This window comes from Vicugna pacos, chromosome 16 (genome assembly GCF_048564905.1).
Source record: "Vicugna pacos chromosome 16, VicPac4, whole genome shotgun sequence".
NCBI classification, from domain to species: domain Eukaryota; kingdom Metazoa; phylum Chordata; class Mammalia; order Artiodactyla; family Camelidae; genus Vicugna; species Vicugna pacos.
This window is the reverse complement of record NC_133002.1, coordinates 57268823-57296692: the sequence shown is the minus strand read 5'-3', so window position 1 is coordinate 57296692 and position 27870 is coordinate 57268823. Positions and strand designations below refer to the sequence as shown.

At 58.6% G+C, this 27870-nt stretch overlaps 1 protein-coding gene across 1 annotated transcript; it reads right to left on the bottom strand.

Moving 5' to 3' along the window:
* Nucleotides 1-276: 276 nt before the first annotated feature.
* On the bottom strand, nt 277-23977 carry KIF19 (kinesin family member 19). Its single transcript, XM_072939523.1, has 20 exons — nt 23840-23977; nt 22056-22136; nt 12967-13077; nt 12247-12334; nt 11792-11928; nt 10620-10745; nt 10060-10254; nt 8723-8869; nt 7338-7460; nt 5963-6128; nt 5118-5292; nt 4816-5014; nt 3893-4163; nt 3666-3787; nt 3054-3187; nt 2691-2802; nt 2430-2526; nt 1529-1926; nt 1156-1315; nt 277-912 (listed from the first exon to the last, which is right to left on the bottom strand). Exons 1-20 carry the CDS (start codon nt 23876-23878, stop codon nt 782-784), a joined length of 3012 nt encoding a protein of 1003 aa, XP_072795624.1. The 5' UTR covers nt 23879-23977; the 3' UTR covers nt 277-781.
* Between the last annotated feature and the right edge of the window lie 3893 nt (nt 23978-27870).

The window sequence follows — 27870 nt, the reverse complement described above, 5'->3', positions numbered from 1 at the left end:
CTGGATTGTGGACTACTCCAAGTCTGATCTCTCCTGGGAGGGAGTCTGGGCAGGTATGAAGGCTGGCAGGAGGAGGCCTTATAGCCCCGCCCTTCCTGGAGAGGGACCTCAGGATCTAGAAAAAAACCACTTTCCTCCAGGTGTTTGCAGGTTGGTGCTATAAGACCAGCCAGAGGGGAATGGGGTGTGGTGGGGATGGGGGAGGGAGTTGGGTTGAATCCACGTCAGTCATGGCCACCCAACATTTCAGACAATGTCCAGTTTCCAACACAGCCATCAAGACCCAAATGGGATTTTATTGTTAAAAAATGAAGAGGGGGGGAGCCACTGCCAAGTAACAAAATCAGATTCCCTCCCCCGTTCCCATAGTATATGAAGTGCCTGGTGGCTCCTTCTCCAACCATCCAGGATGCTCTTGCCCCAGGTGTGGGCCCAGAGGCCCTGTCCCACTAACAGCTTCCTTCCCCATTTCCAAGGCCAAGTCTGGCCACAGGCTTCAGAACAAAGTTTTGGCAACAGGGTTCTGTCCAGGGCTGGGAGGCTGGGGAGCCCTGTCACCCCAGTCATGCCTCCTGGGCTCACCTCCCTTTCCCCGTGGCGCTGAAAGCAACAAAGTGTTGGGCAGGCACCCTCACAATTCCTGGGTCTCAGGAGCCCCAGCCTTCTGAGATCCTGAGCTCCTGCTCCCAGGCCATGCCCATCTGCCCAGCCTCCATCTCCCACTTCCCACTATACCCCATCCAGTCTTGGGGGGCAGGAGGCCAGTTACTGGCAGGGCCCCTCAGTTATGTCGGAAGCGTCCATCTTTGCCATGGGTGCTCGCACCGTGAGGCAGGCGGGGCTCCCGGATAGCCCTTCGGGAAACAGCAGCTGGGTTGGAGGGGACAGTGAGGGGTGACGAGTCCCCAGGGCCTGCAGCAGGGAAGGGTCAGGAGCAGTGCTTTTAGGAATGCCTCTCCATCCCCTCTCTGATCACCCCGTGGCTTTCAGCTTCCTAGGGGCACAACTCCAAGACGCCAGTCCCACAGGCATTCTTTGAGAACCCTGTTTACAGCAAGGGGCAGCCATAGGGGCAGGGAGCTCAACCTGTTTCCCCCTTGAACTAGCCAAGGGCTCCCCTCCCCCCTCCCCATTCCTTCCTTTGCTGGTACTGACCTGTGTTCTCGCTTGGAGGGAGTTTGACCTTGGCCATAGGCAGTGTGACCTTTCCCAGATGCCGGATACCAGGGGCTGGGTGCCCACACACTGGTGTTCTGTGATCCAAGATACTCTTCATGGGACGGGACCCCAGGACATGTGTCTTGGGGCGGGAGAGCTGTGTTGGTTGGAGAACAGTGAGGTGAGGTGGGAGCTGCGTGGGGACCTGCTATGGGGGTGGGTCCCAGCTGCTGTGCCAGCCTAGGGGACAGAGGCATGGAAGGGGGGTTCACAGCTAGAGGTGTCCTGGGGCCTCTGGAGGAATCTAGCCCTCAGGCCCCCACCAGCAAGGAAGGGGCCCAGACTCCCCAGTCCTTGCCTCTCCACTCACCCCTTGCCCTGTGACCTCAAAGGACCGGGACCTCCGCTTCCTCCTCTTCGCCTCCAGCGACTCCTCCCGTTTCTTGTCCAGGCTTTGCTTCTGGCCATGCAGCCAGGGCCCAGGGCCATCGCCACGACGCTCGACTGCCCGTGATGGGGCCTCGCCCGTGCTGCTGGACAGGTTGTCCTCACTGGCAGCGTGCTGCAGCGTGGGGCTGGGCGGCCGCTTGCAGGCCAGAGGACCAGGCGGCCGCGAGTCGTCAGCCTCACTCAGCGAGTGCAGGGATAGGCTACTGCGCTCCATGGCAGGTGCCAACAGGTGGCGCCCCTCGGCGCCCACGGCCCGAGAGCGCCGCCTGGCGGCCTTCACTGAGATGCACTTGGTACTGGTCAGGATCTCCTTCCTCTCTGCAGTTGGACAGAGGAACATCCAATCCGGGATCACCTCCTTCTGCACCCACCTCCTGCACCTCCAGCACCCCTCCTCTGCCAAAGCATTCCCACTTGCTTGCTATTTAAGAAAGTTTAGGCAAAGTTCTGAGCTTTACTTTCATCTGTAAGATGGGGATGGTAAATGGAACGCCATTGGGATGTTGTGAAGAACAGAGATATGGGCATAGCTTATGACCAGGGGGTAGGCATTCAGTCTACCTCTGCTATTACAGTTATTTCTGAGTGGGAAGAGGGGGCATGCTCCTAAGTGCCATGGGCCCCCCATTCTGATTTCTGGTTGTGTCCCCCAGCTCTGTGTGGACAGAGCAGGTGGTTAATCCTCTCTGGACACTGGTGCCTCTCTTTCTTTCTAGAATGGGTAGCAGCCGGGCAGAAGGCAGGAAAGGGCTTTGGGTTGGGTGATCTGAGCAGTTTTGATGATGCCAGGCTCAGGCTGACAGGGCAGGCCGGGGGCACACCTTTGCGGGACAAGGGGATCTCTGACAGATTCTCACTGCTGTCGGGGGAAGAGTTGATCCAGCTGCTCAAGCTGACCTGGCTGTCCTGAGTGGGGCCCTGTAAGATGAATTGGTTGGGAAGAGAAGCCATTGGACACAGTGGGAAGCCTATGCCCCCAGGGGGCTGTTTTGGAAAGGGTCCTTCCCGACCACTGGGTGTCCACCCCTGTATGCCCACCCACAGCAGGGGAGTCTGTGGGGCCAGTGGTGCCCAGTGCTCACCTCCTGGGTCACCAGGCTGCCGATCTGGATGAGGGGTGGGGTGGGCACAGAGGAGCTCTTCACCTGCCAGGCCCGGGGACTGGCCTTGAACACATGGTTGGCATCACTGAGGCTGGCAGAGGACAATGGGCATCTGTTGACCAGGCAGGTTCCACTGCAGTCCCACCCACCCAGGGGAGAGCTGTTTGCATAAAGGTAGCGAGAACCCAGAAGTCCTGGCTCCAGACCTGGGCCACCTCTCCTCTTTCGTTCCTGCTCCGTCTTCCCCAGGAAGCCCTAAGCTGGACTGGCATCCCTGGGACATGGCACAGGCTGTAGTGGCTCAGGCAGGCAGGACTGGCAGGAAGTAGTCCCTGGTCTCACCTCTCTGTGCGGAGGGGAGGGAGGTTGCTGTTCTGCAGGCACTGGGCTTCAGAGCTCAGCGTCTTCACGCTCTCCTGGTCGGACTCGGGGGTTAGCAGGGTTCCTGCTGGGGTAATTTTGGGCAAGGAGCTGTCCTGGGAATAGGGAGGCGCAAATAGTCACAACATTTGGTCCTGACCCAAGTAACAGTGCAGGGTAACGAAGATACACAGGGTGTCTGGGGCTGTAACACGGGCTGGGAGCCCCAGAGGGCAGGGGGCCTGAGTTCTGGGTCCCAAGGGGCCAGCTGTGGTCTGCTAGGCATCCCCTGTGACACTGTGTGGTGGCCTGGTCTCCTGGGAGGGCATCTGGGGCCATTTGTAATGTCTTAGATAGCCAACCCTAACCCTCAGACCCTCAGTGGGGACAAGTGCCAGAGACGAATGCCCTAGGACAGGGACCTTACTCAGGCTTGGCAAAGCTTTGGGTGGGGTTAAAAAAAAAAAGAAAAAACGGGTCAAATCCCTGGGACCAGCCAGTCTGGCCCCACCTGCATCCCAGCTACCTGCAGGCACTGCCTCAGGCATCAGTCCCTCTCTCAGCACCTGTGCGCATGCTCAGGCGCCCACCTACCTGCAGGGCCCGAGAGGCCACGCGGTCCATGATGGTGGCCCGCTCCAGGCTGCCCTCCTCCAGCTCCCGCAGGTACACTTCGTACAGCTCCTCCAGGTGCTGAGGAACGGCCAGGTTGTAGTCTGCGGAGGGAGAGGCAGGGCTCAGGGCGTGCCCTCGTGCCCTCGGACCCTCTGTGGGTCTATGGGGCCCGTGGGTGGCTCCGACGCGCGGGGCGCGGGCCCTACCGTCGATGATCTGCCGCTGGCCCTGGATGATTTCGTCGCAGAGGCTGCGGTGCTGCTCCAGGCGGCGCACGGCCTCGCGGCGATGGCGGAGCGCGCCGTCCCGGAGCAGCGCGTGCGACTGCATCTCGGTGTTCTCCACCTCCAGCTCGTGCACGCGGCACAGCAGGCTGAGCACCTCGCGCTGCTCCTCGGAGCCGATGCGCCGCGGCAGGGTCTCCTCCAGGCGCCGGCCCCGCGCGCGCAGCTCCCGGCAGCGCTGCTCCAGCGCCAGCTGGTGGCGGGGTGGCGGGGGGGGGGGGGGCACGGGGTCAGCGCCAGGCAGCCTGCCAGGGGCCGCTCCCGCCCGCCGCTGGGCCTGTCCCCACCCCTCCAGTCGCTAGACTCCGGGCTCCCGGCTGAAGCTCCATGCCGAGGTCTACCCTTGGAGCTGTATCTTGGACCTTGCAACCAAGGGCGTCTCCTAAGCGGCCCCCTGTGCCTACCTTCTTGCCGCCCTCACCACAACCCACTCCTCGCATCAGCTCCTCGGATCTGCTCAACCCCAGCCCATCTGATACCCTCAGGGCTCGTGGTACCCTGAAGTCCCCTGGTTGGGACGTGCTCCAGAAGGCAGACATTTCTTATCTGGAAGATCCTAATGATAATATTGGCCCCCATTTTTTGAGTCCTTGATATGTGAAAGGCATTTATTTATCTTCCCAACAACCCTGCTAGGGCTCTGACTACCCCCCATGTACACGACACTCCTCTTTCACAGATGAACAAGTGAGGCACAAAGAGGTGAAGAAATGTAGCAAGGTCACAGAGGATTTGCGTGGCCTGAGCTCCCAGGTCTCACTCTTCCTATGCTCCCACCCCCACCCCAGCCCCTTCCTGCTGGAGCCTCTCAAACCCCCTCTCCCAGACCCTCGAACCCTGGGCACCTTCTGCGTTCGCAGCTTCTTCTGCTCTCCCATCAGGGCAGCGATGCTCTCTCGGGCTGAGGCCACCTCGGGGGGCTCCAGGATGTCTGGCTGGTCGTCACCTGTGTCTGAGTCCTTCTCGCTGTCGTCCTTGGTGTAGGACTCCTTCCGCTGCTCCTCCCGCCACTTGAGTGCCCTACGTGACTTCTCGTGCTCCCAGCTGCCGCAGCCCCAGCCCCAGGGGGAGACATGGGATTCAGGCTATGGGGGCACAGCGTGCAGCTCCAGCTCCCAGACCCTGTCCCAGGCCCAGGGGCGCTTACCCGGCAATGGTGAGCAGGTGGCGGGAGGTGTCAATCTGCACCTCCATGGCATGGTTCTCCAGCTCCAGCAGGCGTCTCCGCACGTCCATCTGCTCCTGGAAAGCGCTGATGAGCTGCTCCCGCAGCTGTCCCATCTCAGCCTGCTCACCCTGGCCGCTGTGCAGTTGGACTTCGGCTGCCCGTTGGATGGGAGGTGAGAGGTGGTCAGGGGAAGAGGTAGGGTCAGGCCAGGAAAGTCTGGGCCCATCTGGGATCCTTCCCTCTCTTGCTAAACAACTTCCTGTGCAACCACCTCCTCCAGAAAGACCTCCTAGATTACCACCTCCTCACACATGCCCTTTCACTTGGAATCTTCAGGCTACTACCCAGAGGTGATTCCCAGCTCCTCTGTATGAACTGGGCTTCCGCAGCCTTTAAAGCATCTTTCTGTCAACGAATAAAAGGCATCCCTTAGACACTTTACTGCCATCTGTTGGAAAATCATTGTAGCAAATACAGAAAATCTACAAGAGAACAGTGTCTCTTCCGGTGATGTAGGGCACAGTCTCACAGCCCTGCGCTGCAGCCCTGAGAGTGATGCCCCCCACAGCCAAATGCCCACATGTCCCCCACTCGTGTGATATCCACTAATCTTCACATCAAGTCTCCGAAGCAGAGATCATGATCCCTTTTGACAGCGGAAGGACAGAAGACTCAGACTGGTTGATGTCTAGCCCAAGGCTACTCAGCCAGAAAGAGCCTGAGTCTGGCTTTGAACCCAGTGCTGCCTGACCCCAGAGCAATTTGAGACAGGCTGGAAGGCCTTCGGGAAGCGGGCTACCACTAATGCAGACCCACTCACACACCTTGGATGTGGCGGATGTCGCTCCGCTCCAGCCGGCTTCGGGGCTGGCCCCGTCCACCCTGCTCGTCGATTTTGCACTTAAGCCGCTGAATCTCGCCCCGCAGGTCGGCGATGATGCTGGTGTACTGGGCGATGTGGTAGGAGACGTTGAGCAGGTTCTGCTTCACCTGGGGGACCGTGGTTGAGAGCTGAGCAGCTTCAGTCACCCAGGTGCCAGGGCTTGCCTGCGGGGTCCTCTTTTTCTTCCCCCCATCTTTCTGGGTGCCAGCAATGGCCTCCTTGCCTCCAATCCCACAACAACACTGCATGCTTCCACCAGAGCCATACTCCTAAAATGCTGCCTCCCCCACTCAACCTTCAGTGGCTCCCTACTCCTTGGGGGAATTGCTCTCATTCCTTCCTGAGTGCTGAAGGCCCACCACTGACTCTTTAGATTTTCTTTTGGCTCACTGCTCCAGCTCAAACATTTTGTTCTAGCCCAGGAACCATCCTGCTCGTCCCCCTCCCACACCACAGACAACATCTCCTTCCTTCCTCACTTCTCCCTCTCTCCTGAAATTTCCTCCCCATCCTTCAGAGTCCTACTCACAGTCTCCAAAGAGCCCCATGGGAGCACCAGCTCTCCTGCTGGCAGCGCTTCCTGCTACTAATAATATTCCGAACTATCAATTCACGGTATCAAGGACATGTCTCCTCCCACCACTAGGTTCCAAGGTTTGGAATAAAACACAAAGCACTTGGAATAGTGGCTGGCAAGCTGTAGTGTCAGGAGAATGCTCATTAAGTTCTGCTTCGGAATTCCCATCCCTCCACCCACACAGGTGGAAACAGACTCCCTAAGCCATAGCGGGGATTCTAACACGTTCAACAGAGAGGGTGAGAACGTGGACTTGGAAACCAGGCTGACCCAGTTCTAGTCTCAGCGCCATCAATGCCCAGCTGGGAAGTCACTTAACTCTCTTCCCCAGCTGTCAAGTGGGGACAGTGATAACGCCTGCCTTATTTGAGGATCGGATGAGATGATCTGTTAAAGGGCCCAGCATAAGGGATCAGTATCAGTTACCTCTCTTATGACGATTACGATAAGGGGCTTTGAAAAGATAAACAAGAAGATGGGAGGGGATGATGGGGCTGGGGGAGCACAGACCTTGAGCAAGAAGGGGACCCTCGGGAGCTGGGGGCTTCCTGGCAGGCAACAGGTGTTGAAGGTACAGGGAAAGGAGCAGGGGTGACATTGGACTGGGGAGTGAGGCCAGTGCAACGGTGGCTGGTTCCAGAGTGTGTGAGGTGGGGTGGCAGGGCCTGAAATCAGCCCAGGGGCTTGAGTCTTGGCCTAGGAAGGCATGCTCTGGGGGGACAGACCAGGGGTCCCTCACCCTGGTCTTGATGTTCTTGGCCCGGCCGGCGTAGGTCAGCGTGTTCCGAGACTCCTCGAAGGCACTGCTCGCTGGGCTGATGTGGGCGATCATCACCGTCCGGCTGTTTCCCCCCAGGGAATCCTGGATGGGGAGGAGGGCGGGGCTGTGGTCAGCAGGGGGCTGCTTCCCCAGACCCTGCTCCTGCCTGGCTGTTTCTGGTGCCCTTGGTGTGTGTCTGTCTCGCACCCTTTGCCACACACACACACACACACACAGCACTACAGGTGCTGGTATGGAGCATCAAATGGAAGAGTCCAGATTCCTCTCCCTCTCTGCCATCCCCCCTGCCCCACCCTATCCGTCTTCCGGTTTCTTCTCCAAAATTCAGATTTGAAAATTTCTAGTATCCGGGTCAGGGTCTTCCGGCTTCCCCTTCTCCTCCTCTCTATATAAGAACAAGGAAAGGCTGCAGCCCTGCTTGGCTGGGAACCAGAGGGGAAAGACCCCCATGGGGCCCTGGGCCCCTCCCCATCACCTCTGGCCTCCCAGGTCCCCCCATTTTCCGACCCATTTTCCAACTGCTGATGGTGCTGTTGTTTTGGCTGGAGTGAGTGTGGGGACGGGGACCTCAGTATGAAGGCTGGGGGAGTCAAGGTCCTTGCTGCAGCAGTGACAAGCAAGCGCCCTCACCTCTCTAAATCCTCGCTCCCTTGGATTTCGGTTTCCAAGCTGGCAGTTGTTAACTGCCCCAACCCCCGAGCCTGGAGGTGCGGTCATGTTGGCAGGTGGATGGCCAGTGAGCGTGAGGCCAACTGCAGCCTTCCTACTAGCCCAGACACACCTCTGTTTGCATCCTACATCCCGCACTCACTAGTCTGAGCCCTCGGGAAGGTTACTTAGCCTCTCTGTGCCCCCCTTTCCTCATCTGCACATAGAAATAGTAATCCACTAACTCACAGAGCTGCTGACAGGATGAAAGGAACTTGGGGGTGGTGGTGAAGCACTGAACACAGAGCCCACCCATGAGTGGGCCCCCCAAACAGCTGCCTCTGTGAACTGTGAGGCTGACTGTGCACCTGAACCCCCAAATCCAGACGATTCCCGGTTCCCTCAGACCTACAGTGCTGGGGTAGAGGGGTCAGATCCCTTCCCCTCCCTGCTGCCCACTCTGTGGTGAGAGTTGCCAGGTAACATATAAGGCACCCAGTTAAGTTTGAATTTCGAATAAACAAGTAATTTTTTTTTAGTTTAAGTATGCCCCAAATATGGCATGGGACATACTCATACCAAAACAGATCTTGTTGTTTATCTGAAATCCAAGCAGCTGGGCATCCTGTATTTCTAACTGCGAATCTGGCACCCGCCCTTGGTGCCCAGTGCTGGGGCCCGGCTGCAGCCGGTACCTTCAGGAGTCGGGTGAGCTTGCTATCGCGATAGTTGATGTACTTGTTGCTGCTCTTGTCACTCAGGGCGTTGATGCAGTTGCCCAGGGCCAGCAGCGAGCGGTTGATGTGGGCCCCCTCTTTCATGCGCTGCCCACGGTTCTGCGTCTGGTGGGGAGTGGTGTGCAGCGGGTGTAACTCCCCTCCCTGGGTGATAACCCCCCCCCCCGCCCCCAGGGGCTCTGCAGAATAGCCATGCCCGATCCTGCTCTCCAGCAGCGGTCCCAGAGGGCATTCGAGAAGGTAAGAGAACCGGAAGGGCTCTGAGCAAGAGTGGGGACAGGAGGCTTCGGAGGAGGGCTGAGAGCCTCTGTCTCTTCCAGGGCTGGACCACAGGCATCTGGCTGTAGAGGACGAGCCAGGCTTCAGGGAGAAGGAAGGAAGTGTGTGTGAATTGTATGTGTATATGTGACAGCATGAAAGAAGAGTGTGTGTGTGTGAGAGCAGGACAGGGTCAAGTCCAAGGACACTCTGCCTACAGCTGCCCTCAGGAGGTGTCTCTGCCCAGCCTGGTGAAGATGGGACCTGCTGGCTCCAGTGGCTGCAGGGCACACCCTCTTCCTTCCTACTGGCTGCTCCCCTGTACCCCTCCTCCAGGAAGCCCTCAGGCCTCTACTGGAAGAGAAAAGTGTGTTCTCCAACCCCTCTCTGTTTACGCCAACCCCGCATGTTCAAACACGAAGCCCTGTTACTTCTCCCTGGCGCTGTATTTGTCCCTTGCATTTGTTTCAGTGAGATCACTGACATCACCCAGCCTCATGGCTCAGGTGACCATGAAACCTCCAAGTTCACCCACAGGAGGGGACTGAGGCCCAGGCGGCAGAGCCAAGAACCAGGGCTTAGTGGTGGGGGACAAAAGCTGAGACATGGGTGATGGACCTTCCTCTCCCCTTGATGTGGTTGGCAGAACCCCCTCTTGGGCTCTGCCCAGGGTCCCCCCAACCCCCGCAGGGGATGTTGTCTCCCCCAACCCCTGCTCCGCATCTGGGCCCACTCATTCTCTTACCTGCTTCCCCTCTTCTCCAGGGCAGCCACAGTCTCCTTCCCTAGAGAAATCCTTGCACTCCCAGCCCCCTTCCCACAAACAGCCCCTGGGGTTGTCCCCAGGATCCCCCACCCCACCCTTCCCTTCCTGCTCCTCTGCGACATTCCTCAGTCACTTTCCCTGGGGCACCTTCTCATACCCACCCTCTCTGGGACAGTCCCCATCCCTATCCCTCGGGGAGCTGGTGGCCAGCATCCCTGCCCTGCCATCCCAGCCTTTCTTTCTCCGCAGCCCCTGGGGGAGCCGGCCTCACCTGGGAGGCGCGCTCAGAGCCAGCCAGGTCAATCATGAACAGGCGGCCCTGCCGCACCTCTTGTAGGATGTTCTTAACCCGACTGCGCTGGCGCACGGCCACCTGGAGCACGGCATGGGAACGGGAGGACGTCCGGTTGGCGGCCGTGGGCTCCTGGGTCCTCTGCCGGTTCCCCTTCATCAGCAGCTGCATGATCTGGGTGGGCGGGACAGAGGAAGGGAGGCCACTCCTGGGGACCCGTGGGGATGCCCCCACATCCTGCATCTGAGAGGTTGGGAAGGGGCCCAGGCTAGGGGTGGGCCAGCACCCCCGTGTGCTATGGGGCCTGGGAGGCTGTGGTGGGGTTGCCTGTTCAGCCCCTACTGGGTCAGCATGGCTGGGGGCATGGAGGCAGGTGTGAGAGTCCCTCTCTTGCTGTCATTCAGCATCCTCTGTGTCTGCCCCAGCCTCAGCTGAGCGGGCAGCTACTCCCTGGCTGCCCTGCCCAGCCCCCTCCCATCCCCTCCTGGAGACGGGTGAGTGCTCCTCTCCACTGCCCCAGCTAGCTGCACAAGACTCGCCTCTTTGGCATTGATGGTGGAGACCTCGGTGATTCCGGCCACCTGGATCACCCCTTTGGAGTCCTCCCTCAGCTCCAGGTACCCCAGGGCAGGGTTCAGCAGGTCCCGGATCATCTCATTGTAGATCTGCCGGGATGGGTTGGGAGGGGCAGGGGACAGACATTAACAGGAGACCAAAGGCAAGAGGTTCAGTTAAAGGGTCAGAGCTCCAGGCTCTTCTCAGGGAAACCCTGGTTAAGGAAAAAGACCCTTTCCTCTTTCTATGGGGTGGGCATAAGGGGGCTTCAGCATCTAGAGGGAAACATCGGGCTACCAGAGTCAAGGGTACACAAGTCATCACAACCAAGTGGGACTCCCTTTGCAGGCTGGCCGGGCACCAGGCAGAGGATGGGACCAGATCCTTGGCTGCGCTGTTGTTGCTAGGCAACCCTTATGCTATCTTCACTCCCCCACCCTGACCCAGGCCCCCAAAGCGCAACTTGCTGGCTGAGTCAACACCATGCTGGCTGGAGCAGCTGTTGGCAGCAATGCTTCGCTGCCCTTCCTGAGCTGTCACCCAGGAGATTATCAGCTCCCGCAGGGAGCCAGGGAGGCCAGGAGCCAGATGGAGTCTAGCCCACTGGCTCTCCTGCTTATTCTGGCCTCTGTGTGCTCCCACCCCCGCTGACCCATCACTGCCTGGTGGTAGCACTTCCACAGGTGGGCACTAGGGGTTGTGACAAGGTAGCGAAGGCTGGCAGGTCCAAGCCTGTCCCTACATATATGCGGTGCTCACCTGTACCTGTATACGCCAAGTGCCTGCACGTAGTCTGGCAGGGCCGACACGGTCGGCTTTAAGGAGTGGGCCCAGGAGGCTGGCGTCTGGGAGGGTGGCTGAGGTCTGTGCTCAGGGACAAGGCTACTTTGGAGTGTGGCACAAGGGGCAGGGCTCGGCTTTGAAGCCCTGGGGTCCTGAGTTTGAATCCCTACTCCCTCACTCATTGTGTGACCTTGACCTGGTTGCCTCACCTCTCTGAGCCTCAGGTTTTTATAAAGTGGGGCCAGTAATATGCACATGGGAGAGCAGCAGTGCTGAGCACCCCAGGAGATTGCCCAGTGACCCGGCCTCAGTTAGGTGGGCCAGCCCCCTCCCACGGGCCTCTTGTCCAAGCGGGGGTGGGGGCAGGGCTCACCTCCAGGTAGGACATGGACACCTCGTATTCCATGTCATTGCTGGTCTCCTCAATGGCACGGAAGAGGTCATTGAGGGTCCGAACGTAGATGCCAGGCTCGTGGTCTGTGCCCAGCATGGTGTAGGTTTTCCCGCAGCCTGGGGCAGAGCAGGTGGGTGGGTGAGCAAAGTGGGACCTGGGAGCTCGGGGGATCCTGGAAAAACTGGGTCTGTCCTCAGGGCTGGGCCCTCCCAGGTGGCCAGGGAGGTGGAGCGGGGGAGAAGAGAGCATCCTTGGCTAGGGATGGGGCTCTGGGTCCAGAGGGCCCTGGGGGCGGGCGGTTTGGATCGGCCGCATCCTTGATTCCTGTTCCAGCTGGGGCCAGACTGGCTCTGTGGTGGGGGCTCAGGGGGCTTGATCCTCAGCAGGGACAATGGGGCATGAAGTCCTCTCCCGTGGGCTGGGCTCCCCCTCACCTGTGGGGCCATAGGCAAAGACAGTGGCATTGTAGCCTGAGATGACACCTTCGATGAGGCTCTTGGTGGTGGCCTGATACACCATCTCCTGCAGGGAAGAGGAGAGCCATCAGGGGCCTGGGCACCGGTGGGGCAGAGCACACATGCCCAGTGGCACCTCCTGGCCCCCAGCAGAAGCAGCTTCTGTCCTGAGAGCCCTCGGCCCTAGAGAAGTGGGGGTGGGAGGTGGGGGACGGGTGTCTCTGCTTTCACCCCTGGGGGGGATGCCAGCCTGAAATGGAGCTCGGGACACCCGAGATGCCTCCCCTCACGGCTGGCTCCCGGGCCCCGGCCCAGAGAACGCATTGCATCTGCTCGTGGGAGCATCCCACAGATGGGCAAGACGGGGTCCCTGGGAGGGTGTCAGCTTCCCCGAGGCTCTCCTCCCAGCACCAGATGGGCTTCAAGCACCTTCCTCCAGCTCCCACAGGGCCACCTGTGGGATGAGCTGTATGGGTCCCCGTGTCAGGTGGCATTTGCCTGCTGACCAGGGTGTGTCCATGCAGGGGGCTCTTGTGCTTCTGGGGACGTGGTGGGGAGAAGCTACAAGTGGTGGAGGAAGAGCTGAGGATCAGTGGCAGGGTCCCCTAAGGGCTCCCTCCTGAGTGGGGCAGAGGGCAGAGAGGGGATCCTGTGCAGAGAGGGGATCCTGTGTGTCCCCAGGCCCAGGCTGTGTCTCACCTGGGTGGCAGTGAAGTCAAAGGCCACATCGAATAGGTAGGACTTCTCCCGGGAGCGATGCGCCCGCAGGATGTCATCGGGGTCCTCCATTGGGTCCATTAGAACCACCATCTGCAAAAGTCCCCAAGGGAATGCTGGTGGTCACCCAGGAGTCCCACACTGCCTTCAGCACTGACTTCGCCTCTCCTCACTAGGACTCGGGAAGGATGATGCTCTGTGTCCAGGGCTACCTGAGCACCTGGGCTCATGCCAGACAGCCGGGGCGGGAGCTGGGGGTGGGGGGAGTGAGCCGCGGCTGTGCTCCAGGGCTGGATGGGTGTTACTGTTGTTCTCCGAGCGGGAAACGGAGGCACAAAGTAGCACAGGCGATCTGGCTTGTGGGCCGGCGCCCTGCCCTGCATCCTGCACCTGCTCTCACCTCCCCGCTCCATCTGCTCCCAGGGGGCCTTGCGGGGTTGGGAGGGTTTCCTGCCCAGTCCCTCAGCAGTTACCTGCATCCAGGTGAGGTCCCAGCACTCAGCTTGGCCTTACCTAATATGACCCTGGCCAAGGAGGTAAACTGAGTCCTAACAGAGGACAAGGCAATGAGGAGGATGGGCTGTCCTTGGGCCACCCAAGGCCGCAGAGACAGTGACGGAGCCCCCTTCCTGGGTCAGCAGCAGAGCCAGGGCGAGTGACAGCCAAGGCATGAGGGGCAGTCACTCCGAGGGACAGAGGGAGCTGGCGGTGAGGCAGTGGGAGGCCGAGTTGGCAGCCCAGCCCAGCTCCGTGGACATGGGAGATCCACGTGGGTCCCTCTGGGTGCACCCCCGTCAAGCACCAGGATTTAGGAGGCCCAGCACCGGGATGGCCACAGCCTTGAGACTCCCACTAGACTCCTTCCAGCATTCTATGTATGCTCTGATACCAACCCCCGCTCCTTCACTACCTGGACTCCTGTGGTCCGGACACACCTGCGCTCACTGCATCTAAACTGGCCTAAGACCCTGGGTGTCCCGGCAGGGCCCCCTTCTGGGATTCTCAGTAGAGGAGGGAAGAAGGAAGAGGTAAGACAGCTGTCCAGGAGGCCCGACCCCGGGAGCCTCACCCAGAGATCTCAGCCAATCAGATGGGACTCCAGGTAAGCCAATTAGAGGGGATGCTCAAGACAGGCAGGGGAAGAATGAGGCCACTGACTGAGTCCCCCCTCACAGATCGCCAAAGGCTGGGTGGTCAGAGCAAGGGGTGTGCGGGGCGTCTGGGCCTCGGCTATACCTGGGGTGCCCACCTGTCCCCAGCCACCGCCTCAGGGCTTCAGCCCCAGTGCCCTGTAAGCCTCTTCCAGGATCCAGTTCCTGTCTCAGGCCCTAACACCAGCAGCAGAAGCCTGGATCAAGTTTCAGACCCAAATAAAGATAAACCCGCCCACAAGTCACCGGTCCCAGCAGGATGCAACAGGACCTGACCAGGTGTCCAGCTCTCACCCTCAGTGCCAGCGCTCCTGTGCCTGCTGGCAGCGCCAGCCACCTGAGGGGCACCCTCTGGGGGCCTTTGAAGGAGGAGAGGGTGAGCAGTGTGCACTGATGCCCATCACCCACTGATCACCTTCAAATGACCTCTGGACACTGCCAAGTTCATGGCACCGTGGGCATTTGGTTCCTTCAATAGCCAGGCTCTTGAATCAGTACATTGTAAGCATGGCCACCATTATCCCCTCTAAAAGAGGGCTTTGTCTGGGTCTCCATCTGTCTGGGCCCCACCCCGTGCCCCACCTTTCAGGGCATCACCCCCATTCCTGACCACTCAGGCATAACAATGGAGCCTTGTGCCCCTTGGCCAGGTGAACTGGAGCTGAGCCTTGAAGGGTGGGGGGTCGGGGTTGCGGGGAGTGATCTGGACTGCCACGGGGAGCAGCACAGGGAGTTCAGGTCGGTGACCACGATTCCTGAGCACCTTCTCCGTACCAGGCATTAAGTGAGGGCCCGGGGAGGGAGAGAAAGTGAGATGGGTTTGACGCTCATAGTCGAGTGGGGATCAGATCATTTGAATAACAAGCGTCGGGCTACAAGAAGCCTTCAGAGCAAAGAGAAGGGGCACCTTCCCTGATCCAGCTTTTGCATGACAGGAGGGCTTCCTGGAAGAAGTGGTGCCAGGACTGAATCTCAAAGGATGAGTAGGAGTTGGCCGAGAAATGTGAGGCGAAGAAAGCACACTAGGGGAAAGCACTATGTGCCGTCTTTGCAGCGCTACCTGCTCTGCACACACTTCCTCATCTTCTCTGACAGCCTAGAGTGGGGGCTCTTATCACTGCTGGGTTGTAAGGCGGAATCAGCTTCGTGACGTACCCAAAGCTGCGCTGCCAAGTACAGAGCTGGCTGGATTCAGAGTTGGTGGGCTCCAGAGTCCAGGCTCCTAACTACCAGGCCTCCTGCCCCTCCCTCTTGGGGATCAGCAGTGGCCTTCCTGGGGTGAGGCCCACCCAGCATGGTTGAACTGTATCCTCCCCAAATTCAAATGTTAAGGTCCAACCCCCAACACCGCAGAATGTGACTTTATTTAGAAAGAGGTTGTTACAGATGTAACTAGTTAAGCTAGAATGTGGTTCTTAACTGGCATCCTTATCCAAAGGGGGAAGCTGGACCCAGACACGCGCGGAGGGAGGACGATGTGAAGAGACACAGGGAGAAGGCGGCCGTCTGCACGCCAAGAGCAGAGGCCTGGGATAAATTCTCCTTCGCAGCCCTCAGAAGGAGGCAGCACTTCAGATGTCTGGCCTCAGACTGTGAAAGACATATTTCTACTGTTGAAGTCCCCCAGCCAGGGGTACTTCGTCACAGCAGCCTTGCAAACTGGCACGCCCCCCGAGGCAGGCCCAGCTGCCGCAGGGAGGTGGGGGAGGGTTGCCACAACCTGAGGTGGACCCCCGGCCTGCCCCTCTGTCAGCCCCGAAGTGGTGGGCTCGGCAGGGGAGCCCTCTTTCTCAGTCCCCGAGTCTTCAGCTTTCCTGCCTGCAGTATGCTGGGCACCTGCCTCTGGGAGGTTTCAAAGGGGACATTGCTCACACGGGATGCACAGGGGCCTCCTTAAGGCTGGCGGGAGGGTGGGAGGCAGGGTCTAGAGTGGGGCAGGTGGGCAGCACCGAGGTTGGGCTCTGTCCCCACAGCCCCAGGCCTCCTAACTCAGCAGAGGCCCCAGCCTGACCTCTCCCTGCCCCCACTGCCCCCACCTCCAGGCCTGTTTTAAGGCAATGCTCATTTGGTATTTCCCCAGTTCTAGCTTTGGGCCTGGAAACCCAAGATCCACTAGGGAAGTAGGGGGCCTCAGGCTCGGGGAAGGATGTCGTCCATAGACTGTGTCCCCAGTAGGGACCAGACTCCCTCCAGCATCTCCTAGGTGAGAAATACTATGAGCAAAGGGTAGAGGAGTCCTTCCGGCCGCGTCACTAAGCTGCAGGGCTTTGATCGGCTTTGCAGTTTGAACCGGCTCCGTTCTGGCCTCCCAATGGCTAAACCTAGACCAGGGTTTTGCAGTCTTGGCCCTGCTGACACTTCAGGCTGCATCACTGCCACGGGGAGCTGTCCTGCGCACTGCTGGATGTTCAGCAGCGGCCCTGCCTCACCCACTCAATGCCAGTGGCACAGCCTCCTCCCAGTTGTAACTCCCCTGGGGAGTAAAATCGCTTTCAGTTGAAAACCTCTGACCTAGACTGTTCCTCCTTAAGCCTCTGAGACCGGTAGCAAAATCTCCAAGGGAAGGGGTGTGCAAATTGGAGTCAGGTTCCACACTGCTGTGTGACCTTGAGAAAACTGCACCACCTCTCTGGGCTTCAGGTTTTCTCTATCTGGAAGTCAAGGAGGACCAACACAGCCATAGCCTTGAGAGTTGATATCATGCCAACACCTCCCATCCACTCAGGAAGCCTCAGCAGAGAATGGGGACCTGGGGAGGCCCCAGCCTAGGAGATGTCACTTCCAGCCCAGGGAGCCCAGCCCAGAGTGCTTTTATTCTCAGGATATACACCAGATGCAGGAAAACAAAAGCCTGATTCCAGGTGGCTATCATCCCTGTAAGGCTCTTTCTAGGTTTTTGTTTTTTCTTTAAGAAGGAGAATTCGTAGCTGGCCATATTTCTAGTTGTAAATGGACCATCCTGTGGAAACCCAAGAAAGGAGATTTTGATGCCAGGAAAGGTGTCTCTGGGCCCCATCAGCATTCAGGCTAAACTGAAAAGACCAGAACTGAGCCAGCTGAGTTCATAAAGCCACCAAGGGCCAGCTGGCTGCTTAGGACAGAGCCACGCCTCGCCGATCTCCTGGCCAGGTCCCCACCTGCCTACAGGACCCTGAGCACCCTGAGGCCCGGGATAAGGGGACGTGTGACCGACAGTCAAGGACTGCATCTCCCACGGGTCTGCAGATGCCGTCATCAGAGGCCCCCGGGAGCTTTAAAATTCAGATTCCCAGGCGCTGCTTGAATTCATTGAACTGGGATCTCTGGGGAATTGGGCCCCACAAAGCTGTCTTTTTAACCAGCACGCTTGCCTTGTACCCATCCAGGTGCTCAGGGTCAGAACCCTCGCATCCTGGCAGGATGATTCGGAACAGTCAAAGGGCAGCAAACAACCCAAGTGCCAACTGGTGAATGGATCAACCAAATGTGGAGCACCCATGGCATGGCACACTGTCCAGCCACAAAAAAAGGATGACATTCTGACAGCTGTGACAACGTGGATGAACCTGGGAAACCTCAGGCTGGGCGAAACAAGCCAGTCAGGAGGGACCACATGTGGGATGATCCCATTTACAGGAACTGTCTGGAGCCGGCGGGTCTATAGAGGCGGGCAATCCTGGGCCGGGAAGGGGCTGGGGAGATGGGCGGGATGGTGGCCGAGGGCTGGAGGGAAAGGCTCCTCCGATCTGCTCCCGGTCACCATCCACCAGGCTCAGCTCTGGGAGGCAACAGGGCAAAGAAGCATCCAGATAGTGGGTGTGCAGGGAGGCCCCAGCCCCAGGCAGGCAAGTGGGCTGAAGGCGCCCAGGCTGCACCCCAGCATTCCCTGTCTCTGTCGCTCGGCCTCTGTCACCTTACACTTTATTTGTCCTTCACAATAGCCTCACGCTTGTGTGGCAAAGCTCCGCCTTGCAGGGTCTCCTCTAATCCTCTCAGCAGTTCTTGGGCTGGGCGGAGCCAGGTCTCGATGTCCTGTCTTCTGATGAGGAAACGGAGACCAGGACCCGGAGGCCCCTGGCACGGCTCCTGGACTGGACCCTAGGAGCATGGGGTGGGGCGGGGAATGGGCGAGTGGTGGTGACCGTTGGGCTTTGAGCAGATAAAGACCAATTACAGGATTATGCATCTGGTCCGGTGACTTAAATCCTGTGGATAAACAATCTGGGAGGCGAGGGAGGGGCAGCAGGCCATGGGGAGAGGATGCCTGTTTGTTTTCGAGTCTCTTCTCCCAGCCCTGGCACTTCTGGGCCCTACCAGCCCCTCAGGCTGTCCCTGCACCCGGTGGTCATCCATGGCACCACTGAGAGGTCCCGTGCCAGTGTCTGGTCCCGCCCCAGATGCTACTAGGAGACCGAGCTCCTACCACACTCTTCCAGAAACACATATGTGTGACAGTGACCAATCAGGGACCATCAGATGGACAGTCCTGAAACCAGGAGGGGAGGGCAGAAAGTGGGCCAAGGTTTCACTTACCCTGGGGCCTGAAACCAACCAGTAAGTCAGCCCTTGACATAAACTAACATCCTTAAACCCCTACTGCATGCCAGGCACTGAGTAAGCACTGGGCATCCATTAGCCCATGAAGACTTTGAAGAAGGCATCCGATGATGGTCCTGAATCAAATGAGGGCCCTAAGACCAGGGCACCTGAACTGTCCCTCTTTACAAATCCAAACTGTAACTCCAGCTTCAGCTTCCCCAGAATCCAGGCACACTGGCCTCTTGTGCCCCGAGGACATTTTGCTGTGTGAGTGTCCACCTCTGCCAAGCCAAGAGATCAATGTCTCCCTGGTACCCAGGAGGACAATGCTAAACCCTAAGCAGGGCTGTCTTAGGACCCTCCTGGTGGCCCAAGCCAGCGGGTGATGGACGCTTTGGTCCACCTCTCCCCACTCAGGACCCACCAGCTGATGGCCTTTGGCAGCACCACTCCCTGCTGATCACCGATGGCCGGGCCCTCAATATTGACCTCTGGGCTGCTCTTCTCAGTGGCTACCCACCCGCAGGATCAAGATCGCACCAGCAGGGCGAAGTTACCCATCTATCAGAGGGAGGCAGAGCCCAGAATCCCAGGCCAGGAGAAGCTGGGTAGGGGAGCCCCTCTGTGGGGCTGGGCCATGAAGGGGGACCACAATCAGGGGAGCAATGGAAAGCATCTAGGTAAAGGCCAACTCTGCTTCCCCAGTAGACATCTCTTTAGAGGAGGCAGGGCGCTGCACACCTTTCCTGGGAAGAGACTCCTTGTCCATGTTGCTCTGGAGATGCCCCTAAACTCAGCCTCCTGGCCCACCAGGCTCCAGATCCTGGGAGGAAGGAGCGGGGCTCCAGGTGGGCAGCTGGCCCATCGGTGAGTCTGACCAAGCCTGCAGCCCCCAGCCTCCTGCAGGACCAGTGATGCAAGCCTGGAGGGCCAGTGCCACAGACAAACTGTGGGGGGGACACCAGAGAGGGATGGAGGTCAGGGGGCCGGGCCTGGTTAGCGTAGGAGGCTGGGGATGTTGGCTGTCCGTTTTGCTTCTTGGACTCTTGTGTCCTCACCTCCTGCTTGCCAGGGCCTTACTGGTCAGGGGGACAGAGCACCTGAGGGATGGCTGGTTTTTCAAAGGTTCTCAGCCTCCCGTTTGTTGTGACTTCTTTCTCTCAAACTGCAGGCCAGGCAAGTGTAGCCTTGAACCCAGTGCAGACAGAAGATATTCAGGGCCAGAAGCCCAGCATTTTCCTTGAAGGGCCCGGAGTCTGTGTTGAGAGCCCCGAGCCCACGCTGCTTAGACCACCTTCTGCAGGTCTAGACCGACAAAGGAGCAGCCCTGTTGGGAGCGCCCAGCCCGGGACCTTCTCGGAGGCACTGCTCAGCCTCCCTCTCCACTGGCAGGGACAGAAAGGAGCCAGTGTTTGCCGTGTGTGGGCTGTGCCCTGGACCAGAGTGTTTCCATCAGCATCAGTTCATATCTGTCAGCCCCCATCCCGGCTGGGAGCCAGGAGCAGCCGAGAGAGAGCGTCATTGTCCCACCCTGAGGACCTGCTATCCTTAGGAGCAGGCTGGACAAACAGGGAGTGGCCTTGCCTGGAAGGAGGTTTCTCCTCTCAAGTTCTCTGGCTCTTCTCGGCTGATCCCTCTCATCAGCCAGTCCAGCACCCCTGGGCCCTTTCAGTCCCTAATAGATGATAACTCACAGCTATTAAGTGCCTACTGTGTACCAGGTCCTGGGGAAACACTGTGCAGACATTAGCGCCCAAAGACCCTCTAGAGAAGGCATTCTGGTTACTGTCCCCACTTACAGAGGAAGCAACGGAGGCTTCCGGAAGCAACCTGGCCAAGGCCACACAGCTGGCAAACGGCAGAACCTACCCTACACAACCGTCGTGTGTATTCCCCCTGCTCCCGCTGGGCCTTTAGACGGGGTCTTCCCAGCCATCCCCTGCTTCCCTGAGGTCTCTGAGGAAGGCTGCCCTTTTCCAAGAGGTGGCAGAAGGAAAAAACCAGGAGGCTGGTACCACCTGCTCTGCCGTGCCCGCAGCTCATCGGGGCCGAAAGAAGAGGTCGGGCAGGCACCAGCCCCCAGGGAGCCCGGAGGCAGGCAGCATCGCAGGCTGTGTTGGCCCCCTATGGTTTGCTTATTGTGGCCCTTGGGCTTCCCGGGTCCAGGCTGCCAGGCTTAGGGCCAGCAGGTGCCCACTTTGTGCCTTTCTCTGTATGGCAGAGTGCCACCCCAACTCCTCTGACATCCCCCGGCACATCCTTGGCACTCAGGAGAAGCTGACTGCAGCAGCTACTGAGCAGAGGTGAGCTCAGTAGCTCGGGCTCCCCACAGGCCACACCACGATGATGCTTCTACCTGGGCACCAAGCCTGCTGCCGCTGCCCCCACCTCTGTGCCCATTTCCACCCTCCTGTCCTCAGCCTACCTACCCAAACAAACATCCTGGCTGTGGTCTACAGAGCATGTGGTTTGGCCCCTGCCCATACCTCCAGCCTCACCTCACACCTCTCGTCCCTTGTCTCTCCTGCTTGAGCCACGTTGGCCTTTTCTCAGTTACCCAAGCGTATCACAATCCCTCTCACCACAGGGCCTTTGCACATGCAAGTCCCTCTGGTTGAAATTTCTCCCTTCAGCACACTCCTAATGACCTCTTCTTCTTCCCTCCTGTTTCAGTTCAAGCACCATTTCTCAGTGAAGCCCTCCCTGACCTCTGGGACTAGATCAAGTACCCCTTTACTCGTATTGCACCATGTGTTTCTTTGCAGCCCTTGTTGGCTGCAAACTTGTGAGTTAATTATTTCATTAAGGTCTCATCTCTATGAACTGGACTATAAGGTAACAGAAGGAAAACAGGATCTTTTCTATTCTCTGTAGTTTTCTGGCTCCTAGCACTGTGCCTGGTGTGTTATGGGTACTTGATAAACATTTATTGTCTCCTGTGTAAACGGAGGTGGGCCTCACCCTGGCCCCCTCATCATGCTGACAGGAGGACCAAGAGAGCAAACAGACATCCAAAGACTTTGCAAAAGATGAACAGTCTGGAGGTGAGTGTTCTCTCTAGACCCTATGCACCCGTGGCCTCTGGGTAGCAGATACATGAAGGTGGGAACATCATGTAAGGTGGGGCACATGGAAGTTGTGTGAATCTTTTCAGGGCTGGATGGAGGGGCTCAGGGTCCACCCAGGCTAGAGAAGCCTTTAGCTCCCTTTGCATCAATCTAGGGAGGCTTCCTGGAAGAAGGACTCTGGTTTCCTTGATGATGTCATCACTAGTACAGCCAAGAGTTCAGAGGGTAGAAGAAGGACCCTCCCTGCCCCCACCAGGTGAGGCGGTACCTGGCCTCACCAGGCGTGAGCAGACTTCTGCCCTGCCCTGCAGCTCCCGGCCACAGCCTCACATACCTGCTCATCTACTTTATGGGCGATGAGGGTGGCTCCTTCCTCCAGCTCTGCCACGCTGATGGGCCGGACCCGGAGCGCCACCTGGGAGGGAAGGCCAGACCCCTAGCATTAGACTGAGAGGGCTGTGTGGGTCCACAGAGAGAAGGATGAAAGGATTCCACCCCTGGACAAGCCTTAGGGGTTCCTCTCTGTCCAGCCATCCCAGTCCTCCTTCATCTTAAGGAAAACTCAGTGGCTCAAGGCTAGCACCTAGGTCGAGGGGACCAGGTCCACAGAATGTAGGTTATGCTTGAGTCTGTGAATTTCCCAGGAGCCTGTGCCTCAGGGAAAGCCCCGGGGGAGAGAGCTGTCTGTTCCTCCTGGCTGCATCAGTCACACAGACACATTAAGCACCTGCAACTCTCCTGGGCTTTGAACTTGGAGCCCTTGGCACTAGAGCAGCCTGTCTGTGGGTCTGTGCGCACATGGTCAGTGGCGGTGAGATGGAGGCCGAGGGAACTATCCCCTCCTCTGGCTGACAACCTGTGACCACATTCCCACCCGAGGACAGAGCCATCAGTGGCGCCCCCTCCCTCTGTCCTGCAGCCAGAGAGAGATGGTGGGTCTTCACCTGGGCATGGTCTCCCCAAAAGAATGGGGAGCTGTTTCTCCTGCTGATCAAGGGGAAATACTTGCTGGACATGTGGCTCTAACTAATGCACCCTTGGGCCGGGTGAGAACAATCCACTCTGAGAGGCATTTCACTGTCAGTCAGATCCTCCTTGCCCGCCTCCTCAATCACACTCCACCGGTGGGAGGAGAGGCCCCTCCATCCCTGCCCCAGGGGTGCGCACCACGCAGGCCAAGGCAAGCCATTTTCAAAGAGACAATTCTAAACTGCCAGAGAGGACGTTCCAGAGCCCCCGGCTGACTTGGGACCTGGGGCTAAGACTTGACTTTGCAGCGAGCTCACCCTACAGAGTCCTGGGGGCTGCGTTATCCTTTAGTTACATCACCACCCACCTGGAGGCCCTATCCCCCATCTCAGAAGTTAGGGGATGGGGAGGGGGCTGTGAGGAAGCAGTGGCCTTGGGGTCACTGAGGCTTCCCCCTCATCATTCTGACCTGGCTCCACTGAGAACCAGAAATCTGTCTTTGTCTCTACCTGCCTCCCATACCCCCTACTCACATCTCTTCCTCTGCCCCAGACCCCAGGGCTCTGTGAAGGGTGCATCTTGGTTGCTTCCAACACTTCTCTGAAATATTTAGAGTCCCAACTTGGACAGCACCTGTGTTGCAACCCAAAAGCCAGCCACTCTCAACCCTCTGCCAGCTCCTCTGACCCGTGGGGGCTCTTATCTGCCTGCTTGTGTTCCTCAGTCCCTTTAAACTCCTGACCCCCACCGGGCTGGCAGCCCCTGGTTTACCAGGAAACTCCCATCTTCCTTCTCTTGGCAGATAAGTCAAGCTCTCCCTTGCTTTTCTGGGCCAGAGAGCAGTCTTGCTCCAGAGACCCATCTGCACAGGGGACTGAGGGGCGTCCCCCTGTGGGAAGGTGTAAAGGGAAGTGGGGTTGAAGCCAGGCTAACTTTTCAGGCCATAGCAGGATGGCTATGATGCCTGCCTTTCTGACATCCAGGACTTGGGAAAAGTTGCTCTGGACAGTCCTAGCCCCTGATCCTGAGTGTCCTCTTAGTGGGGGGTGGGGGTGGGTAAGGGGACAGGACCTCTCTGCGGTGGCCCACCGAGAGTCTGGGTTCCGGCTGCCATGAATGGGGTCGAGGAGGAGGTTGACGGGGTCTCACCATGAGTTGCTGGTCCTTAGAGTCCCTGCCGTCCTTCATGCTTGCGGCAGGTGGAGGGGCTCAGGCCGCGACAGCGGGCATGGCCGAGCCGCACCCCCACCGCCGCCGGGTCCCTCGCAGCCTCGCCTGCGCCGCGGCTGCCTGACAACCCGAAACCAACAACGCGCCCGCGGCCAAGGGCGCTGACCGGGAGGCGGGGCCAGGGGAGGGCCCCGACGGCGCCCCCGCCTCCCGCGCCCCCGCCCCGCCCGCGCTGCGGGGGCGAGTCGGCCGCCTCCTCCGGGGAGGCGCCCGAGCCCACGCCGCTTTCCCGGTGAGTGTCGGCCTGTGTGACCCTCCGGTCCTCGGCGCGGCCCTGCGTCCGGCCCGCACCGCGGCGTCCGTCGGTTTGGTAGCTCTCGGAGCCGCTGCTCGCGCCTCCTGGCTCGCGCCCCGGTCCCTCTCCCACTGCCCTCCAGGGGGCGCCCGGCCGGCCGCGCGGCTGGAAGGACGGCGGCCTTCCCTCCCGCTCGGGCCACGTGCGCCTGCCGCCTGTCCGCCTGCCTCTCTGACTCCCAGCGTCTCCAAGGCGGCGGCTGGCAGCGTGTGTTTCCGTGGGCGTTGCGTGCATCGTGGCTGCGACTGTGGTCTCTGGTGTGGTGTCTTCACCCAGTGTCCAATGACAGAGGGGCTCAAGAGTTGTCCTTTTGCCCAGGTTGCCCTCTGGGGTGTGCAGGGAAGCTCCTATATTACTTGGGTTGTGTCACAGAAGAGCCCCCCTTAGTGCTCCCCTCTAGCAAACAAGATCTTATCCATAAGCCCAGAATCTAAACGGACAAGATGGTCTGGGTGCCTCCTGGCTCCCTGCCTGCTGTAAGAGCCACAATGCGGTGCAAGAAAGTGGAGTCTGCAGCCGCCATTCTTGGTGAGGTTAACAGCAATCACACACTCAGGAGAGCAGTGAGAAGATTCCTGGCCTCAGGAGGCCCCGGGAAAGCAGGATTCTAGTCTCAGCTCTGCATCCTACTTGCCGAACCACCTGGAGCGTCTCCTGTCCCCCTGGGTGATGGTGGAGCCCCTCCCTCAACTTCTGGTGGTCCATTGTTCTGGTCTCCTCCTGCCCCCACTGAAGCTGAGCTCCGTAGCTTCCCCTGCAAAGACTGGGCAAGGAGAATCCAATGAAGTTCCCTTTTAGGGAGCTGGGTAAGGAAGAGCCGCTCATCCCCGGGGGCTGCCTCAGACAGCCTGGCAGATATCCAGAGGCAGAGCACGATGCCAGCCTGTGCTCTGGGACTGGCTTCCCTGGCTGCCCCCAAGGAACTTGCGTTAGGTATAGTTATTATTAAACAGTGGCAGGAAGCCACCCGTGGCCTTGGATTTGATAAATAAAGCAAGTGAAGTCTCATGAAAACCAGACCCTCCTGCCAGGGTTCCCGAGGTTTTGTCCTGTTCTCTGGCGCCGGGGGCTGCACCTAGAGGCTGCCCAGTTTGCAAACGGACATGCTGCAGTTAGAACCAGGTAAGTTTGAAGATGTGTCATTTGGATCAAAAATAGCCTCCAGGCTTGCATTTCAGACCCCTGAGTCTAATCTGTTTGGATCAGCACAGGAGGCTTCCGGTCAATTACGCTATACTATAGTTTTCTATACATCCCACTCAGGATGGCCCATGGTGGTAAAAATAAGAGGAGCTTCTAAGCAGGCGGTCCCAGCCCATCTGACTGGGATTCTGACTCATCAACGTCCTCTTTGTTCTCAAACGTCCTCCATGACACCGCCATCCTCTAGAGCGCCTCCCCTGTAAGCTATTCTAGACTTCCTCTTCCCTTTCATCCTCTACCTTCAAATCCAGGAGAGTCTACTGTAAGTGCTTCTCCTCTTTGTTGTCTCCTGGCCACCCCCTTGGGCTCTAGCTTTTACCTCTTTTCAGCCGGGTAACATCATGGCCTCTGGTGTCCCCTGCCCGCCGTCTTCCTCACTTTCGAGAGCCGCAGCTTTAACATGGAAGTAGACGTGGATGCCCCGCTCTCCACAACCTCCTTTCCAGCCCTCTGCCCAGTCTCATTCCCACATACTAGTACTGCCCTGGACTCTGGTCACTTATCCAGTCCTGCTGCTTCTGCCCTCCTCTGCGTCCCAGGCAGGTGCCTTGTAAACGGGGCTGTTGGGATGTATGTGTTCTGATGCCTGTGCGTGGCCCATTCCTCCCTGAAGGCCCCCCAACGTGTACCTGGCTATGGGACACGGAAAGGGGGTGTGGGATAGTGATTCCTTCGTAGCACGTGGGGCTGTCACGGCTGCATGGCATTACGTGGCATATTAATCAAGTCGGCTGAGTGGAACAGGTCCAAGAGAAAGCACACAGTCTCTCCCCCCAGGTGTGCATGGACCAGAGGGACCCTAACTGGGCTGTGGATGCACGGGTCTGGCTGCTGCCTCCACCACTTTCAGACGCCGCTTGGATGTCTCCCGGAACCCAAGCCCCGTCGTCAGAATTCCACATTCCACATTCCACACCCACATGCTGGGTCTTTCCAGCAGCGTCCGGTTCCCTGAAGATGCATCATGGTCTTCTTTTGCTCCCCGCTGGGGACGACTGAGCAACAAGCTCCAGAGGAGGCTGGTGGACACTCATCCGTAGTGCTCATCAGTGAGGAGGGGCAGCGATGGCAGCGCGTTCACAGAGCTCTCACCGCCTTTTGCCCCACCCGCAACATCTGCGGGGGGGGGGGTCTCCTCTCCTCTCCCACGCCCATTCCTCAAATGCCACCCAGCACAGTGGCACCCTCTGTGCCACATTGAAGGGTTTGAGGCCCCTGGGTGGCCCACCCCGGCCAACACAAGCCAAAGGCCCAGATTCTAGTGCAGCAAAAGAATGTTCTCCCTCGGAGCTCATCTGCCCAGCGTCTCATGCAAGGGTCCATCAGTGTGCCCGGGGCTAAAGCAACAGGGAGCTGTGACTTTCCCTGGGACATTTCATTTGGATAGCTTTTTTCCTCTAAGTCAGGGTTTTTTTTTTTTCTTTTTTGCTTAAATTTTTTGGGTTTTTTTGGGGGGTGGTAATTAAATAAATACATTTATTTATTTTTTTAGTGGAGGTACTGGGGATTGAACCCAGGACCTCATGAATGCTAGGCATGCACCCTACCACTGAGCTCTGCCCTCCCCCTAAGTCAGGATTTCTTGACCTCTGTACTGTTGAGACTTTGGGCTGGATCATTCTTTGTGGTGGGGCCTGCCCTGTGCACTGTAGGATGTTCAGCAGCATCCTTGGCTTCTCCCCACGGGATGCCAGTAGCACCCTCCAACCAGTTACATCGATCCAAAATGTCCCTGCACATTGCCAAGTGTCCCATAGGAGGCAGACTCACCCCCAGCCGAAACCACTGCTGTTTGGGCGGTTCTGGGGCTCCCTGTGCCCTTGCTCCATGAGGAACTCATCACAGGGGACCGTACAGAGCAGGATGCGGGATGTGCTGGCACCTTCTGCCTGGATGCAACCCCGGGCAGGGAGCAGAAGCCGGGCTGGCCCACTCCTCCTCCTGGGAGACCTGGGAGTGGGGCGCGGATGGGCATAAGCTCTGGGGCCGGACTGTGGGCTGAAGTCCCAGCTCAGCCACTTGCTCCCATGAGACTCGGGCAACTCCCTTCTGCTCTCTGTGTCTTGCTTGGCACATCCGTGAATCGGGAATTGAAGATGGTGCTATCAGTCCTTCTGGGGTTATTGCAAAGATCGACCAATCCGTAAATGGGACCTGTGATGATTGTTTTATCAAGGTCTATTCACAGTGACAACTCGATTTTTTTTCCCCTTTGGGTACAAGGGGTGACTGGCCCTGGGTCCTTCCCCAATACGATTCTGAACACAGACTTTTTTTTTAAAGGGCACCATCAGGATCACCCAACACCCACAGAAGGAACAGTAGGCAGGGATTTGATCTGGCGCCAAGCTGCCTTTGACTTGCCTCCTCGCCCTACCAACGTTTCTGACAACAGTCACTGAACGCCCTGCTTTGCCGTGATTCTGGGGCAGCCCAGTGCCCATCCTGGAGC